Below are 14,039 nucleotides of genomic sequence, written 5' to 3'. Positions count from 1 at the left end.
AGAACTGCAGTGGTGATTTTAGGGGAAAAGCCAGTGGCACTTAAAGAAAACCTTACAGCTGTGAAGTCCATGCTTGTTGATTACAGGGGAAGTCAGTGCCATGGTCTGCGTGTCCCCACAAAGTTCACATGCGAGAAACAGCCCTGGTGCGGCAATGTGGGGAAGACACCTCTGCCTGTCGCCAGTGGGTGACGTGCTGAGCAAGGCTCTTGGAAATGGCTCTGCCTCTTGCCCACCCACCCTTCCACATGAAGATGTTGCCTTGATCTTGGGCTTGGTTATGGTTTGGATGTGAGGTGTCCCCAAAAGCTGTGTGAGAAGTGCAGGAAGGTTCAGGGGAGAATTGATTGGTTTGTGAGAGCCCTAACCCCATCAGTGGATTGGTTCCTAATGGGATTAATTGAAGGGTGTGGCTGGAGGAGAGTGGAATCGGGGCATATCTGGAGAGTGGAGACTCTGCTTCCTGATGATGCGAGCTGCTTCCCTCTGCCACGCTCTTCCACCATGATGTTTAGCCTCACCTCAAGCCCTAAGGAATGGAGCTGGCCTTCTATGGACTAAGACCTCTGAAACTAAGACCTCAGATAAACCTTTCCTCCTCTACAGTTTTGCTGGTCGGTCTTTTAGTCACAGCAGCGAAATACCTGACTAAAACAGGCTTCCAGCCTCCACACTGAATGTGAATTTCTATTCTTTAAAAATTGCTGGGCTGGGGAGATAGCTCAGGTGGTAGGGCGCTTGCCTTGTAAGCACAAGGCCCTGGGTTCAATCCCCAGCACTGCAAAAAAAAAAAAAAAAAAAAAAAAAAAATTGCTCAGAATCGGGTATTCTGTCAGACTAGTGAAGAAAGGGGAACCATAACCAAGAAAAACGAGCTTACCACAAATAGAAGTCCTTGTTTGCTTCATAAATATGTTCAGGTGCTCAAAGCAAAACAGGAATGTACTGATAGAGAACCTCAGCAGAAAAATGGGAGGTACCAGAAGAAAATCCTGGAACTGAAAAGTCAGTGGTCCCAGGTCCAGATTGGTAGTCTGCTCAAGAGCAGGACGGACTTTGGGGTAGCTCCATGGAAGGAAGCTGGACAGCAGCAAGCCATCCAGCATCCAGCCTCACAGCCCAGCAAGACCCAGAGCTGGCTGCCTCCAGCACGCCCGCCTCACGCACGGTGAGATGTGGGCACAGGCATGCTGCCCGTCCTCAGCTCTCCGGGTCCAGAGAGGGCTTCACGGAGTCTGTGTGTGCTCCTCGGAGGATGGAACGCAGTTCAAGACCAAGGGGAGATTCGTGGCTGAATCGCGGAAGCCTGATTTGGGCCCAGGCAGCCAACTGCAGAAGAGAACGGCTCTAGTGAGGAGTGGGTGGGAGCAGAACCAGAAGAGGGTGCCGAGGAGGGAAACGCCCACATGACGCAGCCCCTGCGTCTGGCGAGGCTGGTTGCATGGTGGGTATGTTTGTCAAAGTGTGTCAGAGCGCCCCAGAGCTCTGCTTGGGCAGGAGGCTCACCCAGGGAACACACGTGCATCGTTGCCTGAGAGCGTGAGTCAGCCTCATGGGATGAGAGGATGCGCGAGGCAAAAGGAATGGGTGCTCACGAGCTGAGTTAGTCAGGCGCCACCAGACTGAGGACAGCGTGCTTCAGTGGGCCTCACCAGGACCGTGTCCCCACAAGGGGCCCCGTCCCGAGTCCTCCCAAGGTGGGGGGACACAGGGTGAAGAGCAGGCCTAGCTGGCAGAGGCTCAGCAGAGAAGAAAGACTGTCAGGTGTGGGGGGTGGGTAGCCAGCCAAATAGTGGGCGGAGTCACAGAGGGTGAGGTGCTGGGGCCTGGTGAGCCTGCCGCACGGTATGTCCAGGTGTGGCCCCGGGCACAGGCAGGGACCCCCTGGGCCCAAGCGGAGTTCCCCGGTCCTGCACTGCACCCCTGAGAACTGGCGTGGGCACTGGAGCAGATAGTGCCCACAGAGTCAGCTGCATGTGCCACAGCGGCCCGCGACCTGCGTCGGGTGGACAGCGTACTCTGCACTCTGGCCAGGGACGTGCCTGGAAGGCCTGCTGAGTGCAGCCGGCCCGCCAGCAGAGGGCAGCTGTGGCTCTGCTGATCTTCACAGAGGCACGTGGGGGGACGGGGCCAGGGCTCCGGTCACAGAGGAGGGTTCTAGGCTGGGCTGATGGAAAGGCCCTGGAAGCGGTGGTGACGCTGCCCAGCACCGGGCCGTCCCCTTTACGCAGTCTCACTTACCTGTGGTGAACTGTGGCTAAAGGGTTAAGTAGGGAATTTCAGAAATAAGCATTTGTAAGTGCTCATAGACAGCTTCGGTTACAGTGGCTGTAACTGTTCTGTTTTTATCGCTGCACCTGGTTCACCACAGGTGTGTGGGGTCAGTCCTGTTCACGTTTCAGAAGTCGGACCTGACTCCCTGTGGAGGGGATCTACTTGACCAGCCATGTCTGTCCCGCCGTGATGTGTGACGAAGGCAGTTCCAATCAGGAATCTCAGACGCACAGATCCTCTTTGTCAGAGCAACTCGAGAACAAAGTGTTCTCAAAAGTGAACGCAAGACAGACGTAGTGGTGAAGAGAGGCCCTTGCCTGAAGTTAGAATGCTGGGTCACCTCAGCGTCCACGCTCTAAAAGCAGAGGATGGACTGAGAAGGTTCTGAGGGTCTCCTTTTTTCAGGGAGAGAGGCGAGCACCGAGTGGCCCTGGCACCAGTCGAGATCACAGGCCAGGGCTGAGCATGCTGCTCGAGGAGGGCGCCTGGGCCTGGGCTGGGTTGTGCACCACCGCACAGCGGAGCGTCTGTCTCAGAAGTGCAAGTGTGGGCTCCAGAACTGCAGAGCGGGGTGTCCAGCTCCCCAGCCCCTAGAAGGTAGAAAGTGGAAGAAAGTCATGTCCAGCCCTCAGCTCACGGACATGACATCCCTCGACGTTTGGGGAGACGCTGTGAGAGCAGCGTCTCCACCTCTGGGGAGGCCTTGGAGACCGCTGCTGGCCAGGACTGCAGGGTCTGCTCTGCCTTTGCGTCCTGGGGCCTCGTCCACCCAGAGTGGAGATGTGGGCGGGAGGCAGCCAGTCGCCCGAAGGCACGTGGACTTGGGGCAGCGTGGCAGGCCCAGGTACAGCCTGTGTCTGCACCTTGGTGACAGTGTCCTTGGTGGCATGGCTCAGTGAGGCCCCCAGCTGTACGTGACAGGCTCTTCCTCGCTGGCGTGGCGTTTGCTCTGCTGGAGGACTGGGTGCTGGGAGCGCTGTGGCATAGGACAGTCTCGCTCCAGGCCCAGGCCATCCCAAGTCACGGGCGGCCGGTTTTCCTTCCTGTGGCGGCCCCACAGCGCACTGGAGAGTCGTGCAGAGTGTGGCCTGCACCCAGGCACTGCGACGGCCTGAGTCCCTCAGACCCCAGGGTCCCCAGAGGGCAGGTGGGTCTCACCAGGGGCTGCCTGGCTGCACTACCGAGGAAGGAACTGGAGAGTCTTGGCTGTCCGTCGCCTTCCCGTGGGTGGAAGGATCCAGCTCTGCCACGGTGTTAGAATCGGAAAGCTGTTCCCAGGGCGGAGAGGACAGCAGCAGACTGGAGTGGAAGACTGTTCCCTCCCGGCGCAGCGTGAGGTGGCCGACACCCAGCCCTTGGGTGGGGTCACGACCGTCACACAGGAGGCCAGCCTCGGCCCACGTGGACGTCTGCGTTCTGAGTGCAGGGCAGAGTGGAGCACACCCGCCCCCTGAAATGCACAGCACTGCTGAGGGGACAGGTGGGGCCGCCTCGCAGCCGGAGGGCAGGAGGCCTGACTCGGGCCGCTCTGCTGCCTCCCGCTCGGGGCTCCGGGGGTTCACAGGCGTCTTCCCCAGGAGCGAGTCTGCACCTGGCCCTCCCGTTTCAGTGGGCCCAGGTGAGAAGCGCTGTGCTCTCACCAGCCTGGTCCCTGAAAGCTGCCTTCCCGAGGAAGTGGGTCCGCTGGCCCTGGGGCTGTGCCTCCTGCCCGAGTGCTCCGCTGCAGCCCCGCGGGCCTCCCACACCTCTCACAGGTGGTGCGTGGAAGAGGCACGTCTGTCACACTGCAGCTCCTCCTGCTTCAGTTCTGTCAACTTCAAGAACACATGGACTCGGGAGGAGGTTTTCTGGAGTAGTGACCTTCACGGGCCTCGCGGGCCTGTCCAGCAGACGTGTGGAGCAGCATTCTGGCGCTGCTCCCCGCTCAGCTCTGAGGGTTCCTTTGGCGACGGCAGAGTTGGAGCGTGTGTGCCGTAGTGAGATCGCAGGGGGGCAGGATTGCTGCCCTTCCCAGGAAGGCCCCTGCTCTGCAGGAGGGAGCCCCAGTTGGGAGCCGCTGTTCTGCCGAGTCTGGTTGCTGCCCACCACAGGGAATGGGGGGAGTCGGGCAGCTCCTGGAGGAGCGCCGGGCCTGGTGGGGCCTCGGGAGTAGGACTCGGGCTCGGAGGACGGGAGGTGTGCTTGTCCCTGACTGACGGGACAGAGCACCCCGCCTCTCGCATCAGTGACTTCCATGACCCCGTAGACCCACCCAAGCAGTCGGGGTCAGCACTACAGGACTCTGCTGGGGCTCCAGGTGGAATAGACACTAGTAACGCTGGTTTTCTTTTCCCCCCGAAAGCAGTTTAATACCAAAACGAAGGACGGATTCACCGTGAACACGAAAGTTCCCAGCCTCAGAGACCAAGGAAAGGAGCACGAGGGATTCACCATCACAGTTACAGGAGACAAGTACGTGCACTTGCCCAGGAGCGGGCCTGGCCTGGGGCAGCCGCGCGTGTGGCGGGTGGCTGGGTGTGGCCGCAAGGCTTGCCCTGAATGTAAGCCAGCAGATGGCTCTTGGGCACAGCGCAGGCCGGCAACCTCGGCCACCCCGTGTAGGGTCAAGCGTGGGGTGAGGGAGGCTTTGACCAAGGAAGTGAGAAGCAGGTGAGGGGGGCAGACTGAAGGCCCTGGCGTATTGCGGGGTGGGAGCGCTTAGAAGGTACAGAGAAGCAGAACTAGCAAGATAGAAAGCAGGCCCTTTTCCTTAAGTGCGGAGCCACGTGCACTACTGTGCGGTCATCACGTCGCCAGGCTCCTTCCCAGTCGCTTTCTGAGTGACTTCTGTAGCAACTCCATAGTAGTTCATTGCATGGATGTAGGATTTCTACAGATTTTCGTTGTTACCTGTTTGAAGCGTTTCCCTTTCTTTGCTTTATAAAGAACCCTGGTAAGCATGTTCATGAGCTGTCCTCTTATTTGCATCTGAAATCCAAACCTCACCCCAGAGCTGCCAGACTCCCTTGCACTCGGGTGGACGTGCCGTGGGCCTCCTACAGGATCCCCCAGGGCAGAGCCTTGAGAGCTCAGAGCCCTGGTCTTCTGTCAGCTGGTGGTGTGGCCCTGGCCGCCCCACCGCCTCCAGTGCTTGGCTTTCTCTGAGCGTTTGGCTCACACTAAGAAGCCCCCTCTTCCTGTTCCACACGGGAACTTCAGCAGCCTTCATGAGTGAGCGCTGGCTTAGCAGCTTCAGATTTCATGGCTTTCCTTATCCTCATCCTTCACCAAGCCACTTACCCAAGTAACTTCCCAGCAAAGACAATCCCCAGGGAATCCGAGGGAGTGCTGTTAACGTAGACATTGCTCCCGTGCCCGCCGCCTCCCCGCTGACTCACCTGCCCCGTGGACCCTGCGCCTGCCCACCAGGCTTTCTGGCCTCTGGAGCACTGCACGCTGGGCCCTGCCACACCCCCACACCCCACCCTCGCCCTCACTCCTGGGCCCTGCTGCACCCCCCACACCCCGCCCTCGCCCTCACTCCTGGGCCCTGCCGCACCCCCACACCCCGCCCTCGCCCTCACTCCTGGGCCCTGCTGCACCCCCACACCCCGCTGTTGCCCTCACTCCTGGGCCCTGCTGCACCCCCACACCCCGCCCTCGCCCTCACTCCTGGGCCCTGCTGCACCCCCACACCCCGCTGTTGCCCTCACTCCTGGGCCCTGCCGCACCCCCACACCCCGCCCTCGCCCTCACTCCTGGGCCCTGCTGCACCCCCACACCCCGCTGTTGCCCTCACTCCTGGGCCCTGCTGCACCCCCACACCCCGCCCTCGCCCTCACTCCTGGGCCCTGCCGCACCCCCCACACCCCGCCGTCGCCCTCACTCCTGGGCCCTGCCGCACCCCCCACACCCCACCCTCACCCTCACTCCTGGGCCCTGCTGCACCCCCACACCCCGCCCTCGCCCTCACTCCTGGGCCCTGCCGCACCCCCACACCCTGCCGTCGCCCTCACTCCTGGGCCCTGCCGCACCCCCACACCCCACCCTCGCCCTCACTCCTGGGCCCTGCCGCACCCCCCACACCCCACCCTCGCCCTCACTCCTGGGCCCTGCCGCACCCCCACACCCTGCCGTCGCCCTCACTGCAGCACCAGCTCCAGCTCCACCCAGTCACTGGCGGCCTCAGACCTCTGTCCTGCCCGACCGGGACTGCCTCCCCACACACTCGCTCCATTTGCTGTGCCTCCGCCTTCCTGGCGTCCTCGGGGCACTCTGGCTTTCTTCCACATTGATTGCGCCTCTTTCGAGCCCCTGTTGGCCTTGAGCCTCGCCTCTTAATGCGTGGCCTCATCTCCCTCCCTCCAATAAAAGCAGCCACTGTGCTCCCTGGAATCTAGGAACGGAGTGTGTTTTGCTACTGGTGCTTCAAGTTCACGTCTCCACGTAGTCTCGTGGCACTGAGAGCGCCAGAGTGCCTGGGCTGAGAGAGCCTGCCGCCCGGTTGGCCGCACATCTGCTGCTGCTTCGTAGCCTCAGCTCCTGCGCCCTGGACACGTGACTGGACTAACACGCTCCTGTTTTGCGGCGGGAGCCCAGCGCCTGGTTTTGGGGACGTGGTTCAGTGCACGGGGCATGCAGCGTTTTCTTTTTTTCTGTTTGACTGTTTGGACTGTGTAATAAATACATGTCTTTGACACTCACGACTGTGTTTTCAGAGTTGGAAATATCCTATTTTCTGTGGAAACGCAAACCACAGAAGAAAGGACCCAGTTATACCACGCTGAGATAGACGCGCTTTACAAAGACCTGACAGCAAGAGGAAAAGTGCTGATCCTCTCCTCAGAATTCGGGGTAGGTCTCTGTGCCATTTCCACCCTGCCTCCACCCTCTCACTGAGGTACCGCCTCTTGTGCTTGAAGATCTACACAGAGCTATAAATACTCTTTAAATATTCCCAGGGGCAAAACATGTCCCGCATTTAGCAATTGCAGTAGCTGGTAAGCGGCCGTCCCCTCGCCACCACGTCCTTGCAGGGAACTTTTTCATTTACAGCAGATGATGCCTTCTCATTGGTTTAGGGCAGTGAGATCAGACTGCAGTTGCTCTCTAGAGCCTAGTGACCCTGTCTGGCGGTGGCCTCTTCCCTTGTTGCCTGCCCAGACTAGAGGGGCCCTTGCAGGCTGGGCCCTGCTTGTCTGCTTGGTGGGCTCCCCTCCATGCAGTGGGCACCTCTGCTCTTGAGCAGTTGCTCATTTCTGTGACATTTTCACATCTTTATATAGGAAGCAACTACGTCCAGACACCTGATTGGGTTTTTTATCACTTGGGTCTCCCTGCAGAGGAAAAGAGGCAGCTTACCAAAATCTTTTGGAGTAGGAATGAATACATGTTACTTGAGGAAACATGTCAAGGAGGACATGGCTCAGTGGTAGAACGTGTGCCTAGGTGCACAAGGCCCTGCGTCTTATCCCCAGCCTGGCAAAGAGCAAGAAAGCATATTTGGTATTGCTGGGGGCCTTTTTTTTTTATTTGGTGGAGCTGGAGATTGATCCCAGGGGCAAGAACTCTACCAACTTGAGTATATTCCCAGCCCCTTGCTAAGTGCTTTTAAAATCTTAACTACAGTACATATTTTGACATTCCAAGTAACATTAAAGGAGCTGAGGTTTCTTTTCTTTTTTGTACTGGGGATGGAACTCAGGGGTGCTTAACCACTGAGCCAATCCCCAGCCATTTTTATTTTTAATTTTATTTACAGACAGGGTCTCGCTGAGTTGCTTAGAGTCTTATAAAGTTGCCGAGGCCGGCTTTGAACTCTTCTGCCTCAGCCTCCCCAGCCACTGGAATTACAGGTGTGTGCCACTGCGCCTGGCCTGAGGTTTCTGTTAATCAAATAGCTACTGTGGGGCTGGGTGTGGTGGCGCACGCCTGTAATCCCCGCAGCTCAGGAGGCTGGAGCAGAAGGATCACGAGTTCAAAGCCAGCCTTAGCAACTTAGCGGGGCCCTAAACAACCCATTCAGACCCTGTCTCTAAATAAAATACAAAAACAGGCTGCGAAGGTGGCTCAGTGGTTAAGCGCCCTTGGGTTCAATCCCCAGTACCAAAAAACCCCAAAAAACTGCTGTAGGAGGAACAGCTGGGACACACTGCCCCAGGGACAGGGGCACGTGCCTGCTTGCTGGAAGACAGACAGTAGGCCTTGGAGGAGGACGAGGCCGTACTCTGTCTGCCCGTGGGGTGTGGGTGGAGCTGGGCTTCAGCTCAGGGGACTGTGTTCTTTTTCTAGGAGGCTGATGCTGTCTGCAACTTGATCTTGTCGTTGGTCTATTACTTCTATAACTTAATGCCTCTCTCGCGAGGATCCAGGTAAGTGATATCTGATGATCGCACTTTCCTGTGTAAAGATGTGTTCTTTCGGCTCATTGCTGTCACAGTACGGGTGCACAAGCACACCAAGAAATGTCGAGGAGGCTCCTGTTGTTTTCCCCCAAAACTCACACATGAAAAATGGCTTCTCTCACCTGCACCTCACCAAAGCGTTGAGGAGGTTCTGGCGGGTGCGTGTGGCCTGGGGCACTCTGGAGGCCTGGAGGGCGCCGTGTTCTATGCTGGGCCCTGCCCTCCCGCCTCCCTCCTGGGCTGCTAATTGACCCTAACCTTGGTGTGCTGTCTGTGGGTCTCCAGTCCTCCCTGTGTTTCTGTTTTGATAGATTCTGAGGATGTTAACTAACGTAAGGGATGTGTCTGTAGAACTTGCTTTTCCTTCTCCTTTCCCAGGACTCTGCTGTAATGATTGAATGGCACGTCACACTTGAACTTGGGATATTTTGGCTAAATATACTTTAATGTCTCTCGTGTTTTAGAAACTACAGCTCCCCTTACACATGATGGTGGATTTTGTTACAGTATTTACAAGGCTCTGAAGCAAAACAGGAACACAAGCCCCATGTTCTCAACCTGACGCCCGCTGGCTATGAGCACTGAACCCGTGCAGAGGGTGTCAGCCACTGTGGGCCCTGCCGAGGACGCACTTGTCCTTCGTCCTCTGGCAGCCGTCCTCTGGTCCTCTGCACCCTGGAGGCCTGCAGCTGTGCCCCTCCCTGCCTGCCCCTCCAGGGCCTCCAGCCTCGGGCTCTGCCCCTCTTGCAGCTCCCTTCCCTTCCCGTGTGGCCTTCCGGCCTACCACCCCTCCCCGCCCCAGGCTAGGCCCAGAGGCCAGGCACAGATCTGCAGCCTGAGAAGTTCCTAGTGAACAGCCCGCGAGTCAGTGGGCTTTCCTGTGTCTGCTGGAGGCTGCCTGTGCAGCGTCCTCCTCCTGTCTGCTGGCCACTTGGGCCACGCTACCTCCTGAGCCGCTGGCTTTGGGAGAAGCGGACGACCATGTGTCAGGGCAGGGCTCCTCCCCAGCACCAGCAGGTGCCTCGCTCCTGCCAAGAGTGGGAGCAGGGCCTGTCCAGCGGAGCCCGGGCAGCAGGCAGGCCGAGGGCCCTGTGCCCTGTGTGGCCTCCAGTGGCCACCCTGTCCCCGGCAGCTCATCTGCCTCGGAGTTCCAGACCACTGTCTGCTAGTCCAGTCTGTTTTGTGCCTCTTCTTTGGGGGCCAGTATTTTTAATGCTTAAGACATATGATTAATGTATTTGTATTTATAAGACTTATTGTACATATGTGTTTCAATGCCATTTTTAAACTTATTTCACAGAAATAGAAAAACAGGAAGAAAATCCATAACAGACGTTATTATCTCATGTACATATGACTGCATGACCTGTGATCCTGCAATATATAGAATCAGAAAAATGAGATCACACTCCCATTTATGTATGATCTATCAAAATTTATGACTGCATTCTACTGTCAAGCGCAACTAATCAGAACAAATATAATTAAAAATCAAAAAGCAAAGAAGGGCTCCTTGCTCAAGCCGTTTTTTTTTTTAAAGTGGCATTAATGGCATTGAAATATAAATCTTTCCATTCATCTGTACTCCCCCACCAAAAAAAAAAAAAAATCACTTTTCTCAGAAAGAATTTCTTGGTGACTTTACCCTTAAATAGCACATCAGGACCTCTTTTAGTAGTAAACTGCTAGACTTCTTTGAACAAGTAGAAGCCTTGCTGTGTGGCCCCGCCATGAATGTCCCGCCTGGTGTGCTGGGGGTCTCCCAGGCCTGACGGCTGCTCTCCTTTCAGCGTCATCGCCTACTCCGTCATCGTGGGAGCGCTCATGGCCAGCGGGAAGGAGGTGGCCGGGAAGATCCCCAAGGGGAAGGTGCGTGAGCCTCGTGGCCGCGGGGCGGGCGCGTGGCTGCTCCCCACCTCAGGCCGCCCCTACCTTTCTCCCTTTTTCAGTTGGTGGACTTTGAAGCCATGACGGCCCCTGGCTCAGAGGCCTTTAGCAGAATCGCCAAAAGCTGGATGAACTTGAAAAGGTAACTGCGGGGCAGGTGGGGGAGGGCGTCTCTGACCTGCATCTGCGCCTTGCCCTGCAGATCCACCCGCTTTCCTGCCCTGAGCCCCTTCAGGGCGAGCCCCAGACAGGGAGGAGAGCTAGGTGAGGAGCAGTTCAGGCACAGCCGCAGCCGGCTGGGGAGGCCGTCGGAGCCCGTCTGTCTTGCTGGTGGTGGCGCATCACCGTGACTTAGGCAGTAATGAGCCAGCCCGCAGAGCCTGGGGAGGCGCGTGTTCAGGGGGGGGACTCTGCTGCCCCCATGGCCAGCAGCGAGGACCCCCACAGATGTGCCCCTCATGACCAACTGTGACAGCGGCCTGTCCGACAACCGCTGGGCAGTTTGTGCTCTTTAAAATGAGAAGACGTGTGTCCAGGCTTGCCGGAGTCCTCATTTGGGGTCTGCCTGTGGCACGGGGCTGGCCGACGAGTGGCTTTACCGTGCAAGCCCTCTGGCAGCCTCTGAGGAGAGGGACAGCGGGGCCTAGCATAGGGGGTCAGTGTCAGCAAGCTGGGCCCCCCTGAGGGGGCAGCGGGTGTAGAGAGGTGCCCTGGCCGGGTGGTCCAGGTCCAGCTGCACCGCAGGGCATGAGGTACCTGGCTCACAGGATCCGTTTCACCCCTTTCCCAAGCCTCTGAGCAGTCCAGGACCCGAGGGCTGGGCGCCTGGGGCTCGGCGGGGAGGGCCCTCCATGGCACCTCCTGCCTGGCTCTCCAGGGAGGAGGGAGGAGGCGGGAGGCAGGTGCGCCCGGCCTTGGGGCCTTGGTGCGAAGGGTGCTGATTCTCAGGCCTTCTGTCTCTTTCAGTCTCTCTCCTTCCTACAAGGCTCTTCCTTCCGTGTCGGAGGCGTTCCCCACGTTGAGGTCCATGATCGAGGTGCTAAACACGGACTCCTCCCCACGGTGTCTCAAGAAGCTCTAGCTGCACGGGGGATTTCTACACATAAAGGGCCAGGCCTCTTGCTTCTTAAGTTATTTTTTAAAACATGGAATTATTAAGAAATTAGGTCCTTTATTACTTTTGATACCAATTTTTGATAGGAATTGAATACTTGAAATCATTTTCTTTACTTTTCCAAACCATGTAAGAAATCATGAAAATAGGTTTTTGGAGAAAAGCCACTTGACTAAGAAGGGAAGAGTGTTGGTCAGCGTCTGTGTCTCCGCTGATAGTCATGTGACCCCTTCCTTAAGCGAAAAAAACGTTTACTTCAGAAACCAAAAATCAGTCACCGAGAACAAAGCCCAGAACAAGCGACATGTCTTCCTGGCTCGCAGGCCAGGCGTGTGCAGACGGCCGCACGCTGGCAGCTGTCATGGGGCCGCAGCTCTCCAGGCGTGGCCCCGTCTCTGGAATGCAGAGGAGCTATAGGCCCGGGCGCCACCGAGGGCAGCCGAGTGTGTTGCTGACAGTGCTGGCAGCCGGCCAGCGTGGGGACTCCGGACCACAGGACCCTTGGAAAGACAGAATAAGGCGGTTCTGCTTGTGCCATTTGGCACCGACTGCGTGTGTTTCATGTTGTGAACCAGGTTCGCTTTCGTGTGAGAACTCAGAAAGCGGCTTGTCTGTCTCAGCGGGGTGAGTGGCCGCGGGCGGAGGTTCATTAAACTGTTGGCATTTCCAGTCAGCTCCGGCTTGGCTCTTTGGTCTTGTGTTCTTTTGTTAATCAACAAAACAGGCCGCTTACTGCTCGGGTTGCGCAGCGGGTGCGTGCAGTGCGCAGAGTGCGCGTGAGAGCGGCCCACCCGCCGAGGCCGGGGGGTCAGCCCAGTGGGACAGCCCCTCCCCCTGGCAAGAACGCAGTCCCGGACCTGGCCCCACCAGCCACCACACAGGTGGCCGTGTCCTCTGGGTAAACCTGGCGACGGGGTGATGGCAGTCCCGGTGCCTTGTCTTGTGAACAGCCTGCACACCACACGTGGCTCCTCGGGACTGCGGCTGCGCAGCGGGGTTCGCGTGCTAGAGTTTCGCAGGGCGGCGAGGTCAGCAACGCGCTGGGCCAGGCATGCCCTGCTGCGCATGCTCTCGGGGACAGGGCCTCGGTTCCCCGCTCTCAGCAGTCGGACCGCTGGGCACCGCACCGATGGCCCTGCCAGGTGTGCCACGGGAGGCAAGCAGGGCTCAGAGAGACGGTGGTGCCGTCTAGGCACACCCAGCCAGATGGCACCTTTGGGGGACCACATCATTCAGTCTGTAGCACCCCAGAATTAGAATCTGTCTCTCTTATAACTTAGCTAACTCCAAACTGCCACGTTTCCATTTCTCTTCTGATAACCGTTTCTGCTTGTGCGAGCCATCCTGGGAGCAGCGGCCTGCTGTAGCCGGGGCCAGGCTGAAGGAGCTCTCGCTGCCCGAGGGCGTGTCTCAGGCTGGGATGGGAGTAGGTGTTTGTGTGCTGACACCTGCAACAGGAGGCAGCTTCACTGTCAGCCGCGGTTCCACGTACGGGTGTCTCCTGCGCACGTCCCTCTTTCTTCTAAGTTCATGTTAGTTGTACTTTTTTACAGAGACCTTTTTCTTCTTTTTCTAACAGTGGGGACTGAACCCAGGGCTGCACTGCTACTGAGCCGCCTTCCAGCCCTTTGAGTTTTATTTTGGAACAGGGCCTCACCAAGTCGCTTAAGGCCCTGCTGAGTTGCGAGGCTGCACTCAGGTCCCTCCTGGGGCGGATGCCGCTCGAAGCCCTTCGCTCGCAGCCTCCGCACACTTGAAATGCTCTTTGGCCTTATGTTTGCGGTGCCAGGGATCAAGCCCTGGCCTGGTGCATGCCAGGTGAGTGCCCTGCCCCGAGCAACAGGGCCCCTCCTGTGCACTTTCAGCCTCCTCTGGTGACCTTTGCAATACGCAGCCTGCACGCCGCCTAAATAGCTGTCACGCTGCACCTATCAGGGCGATGGCGGAGCGCCTTCCGCACATGCGCAGTGTTTCCCCCCTTGCACTTGGCCAGGAGCAACATACACGTGCTTGGCACATGCTGGGAACACGCTGAGGTGTCACTCCAGAGACCCCAGTGGCTCCTGGAGTGGGCTGGTGGGTGGTCCCCTGGGGGTGTGAGAGGAGTGTTACAGGGCTTGGAGGGGTCACCTGGGGTTCCACACCACCATCTCACCCCTCCTGGGCCACAGCTTCTGCCTGCTCCCGTCCCACTGCTGCCCTGTTCAGACCCCACAGCTCCACGTCACCCGGAAGCCTGGGTCTCCTGCAGCAGGGCCCACCGCGACCCTTTCTGGGACTCTGCACCCAGGCCCAGCCCTCAGCCCTCCTGGCCCTGCAGAGCTCCACAGAAGGAGGATGTGCCCGGGCCCTGGAGATGGCTATCCCCGGGGAGGGTGCGT

At 58.2% G+C, this 14,039-nt stretch overlaps 2 protein-coding genes across 10 annotated transcripts in view; one reads left to right on the top strand and one right to left on the bottom strand.

Moving 5' to 3' along the window:
* Nucleotides 1–12,327, top strand: part of Ttc13 (tetratricopeptide repeat domain 13) — a 56,068-nt gene extending 43,741 nt beyond the window's left edge. For 4 of the 9 annotated variants that reach the window (XM_047520333.1, XM_047520329.1, XM_047520326.1 and 1 more), the window contains 6 exons: nt 4,616–4,725; nt 6,972–7,107; nt 8,545–8,624; nt 10,448–10,526; nt 10,607–10,686; nt 11,511–12,327. In XM_047520333.1, coding sequence (XP_047376289.1) covers nt 4,616–4,725; nt 6,972–7,107; nt 8,545–8,624; nt 10,448–10,526; nt 10,607–10,686; nt 11,511–11,625 — 600 coding nt within the window. In that variant the 3' untranslated portion in view covers nt 11,626–12,327. Of the gene's footprint in view, nt 1–4,615; nt 4,726–6,971; nt 7,108–8,544; nt 8,625–10,312; nt 10,427–10,447; nt 10,527–10,606; nt 10,687–11,510 lie in introns of those variants that run through there. The other 5 variants (XM_047520327.1, XM_047520334.1, XM_047520330.1 and 2 more) reach the window with 3 other exon arrangements.
* Nucleotides 1–14,039, bottom strand: part of LOC124961583 (collagen alpha-1(III) chain-like) — a 41,732-nt gene that overhangs the window by 23,693 nt on the left and 4,000 nt on the right. The window lies entirely within an intron of this gene.

Source organism: Sciurus carolinensis, chromosome 12 (assembly GCF_902686445.1).
Source record: "Sciurus carolinensis chromosome 12, mSciCar1.2, whole genome shotgun sequence".
Lineage (NCBI taxonomy): Eukaryota > Metazoa > Chordata > Mammalia > Rodentia > Sciuridae > Sciurus > Sciurus carolinensis.
This window is presented reverse-complemented; position numbering and strand designations above follow the sequence as displayed.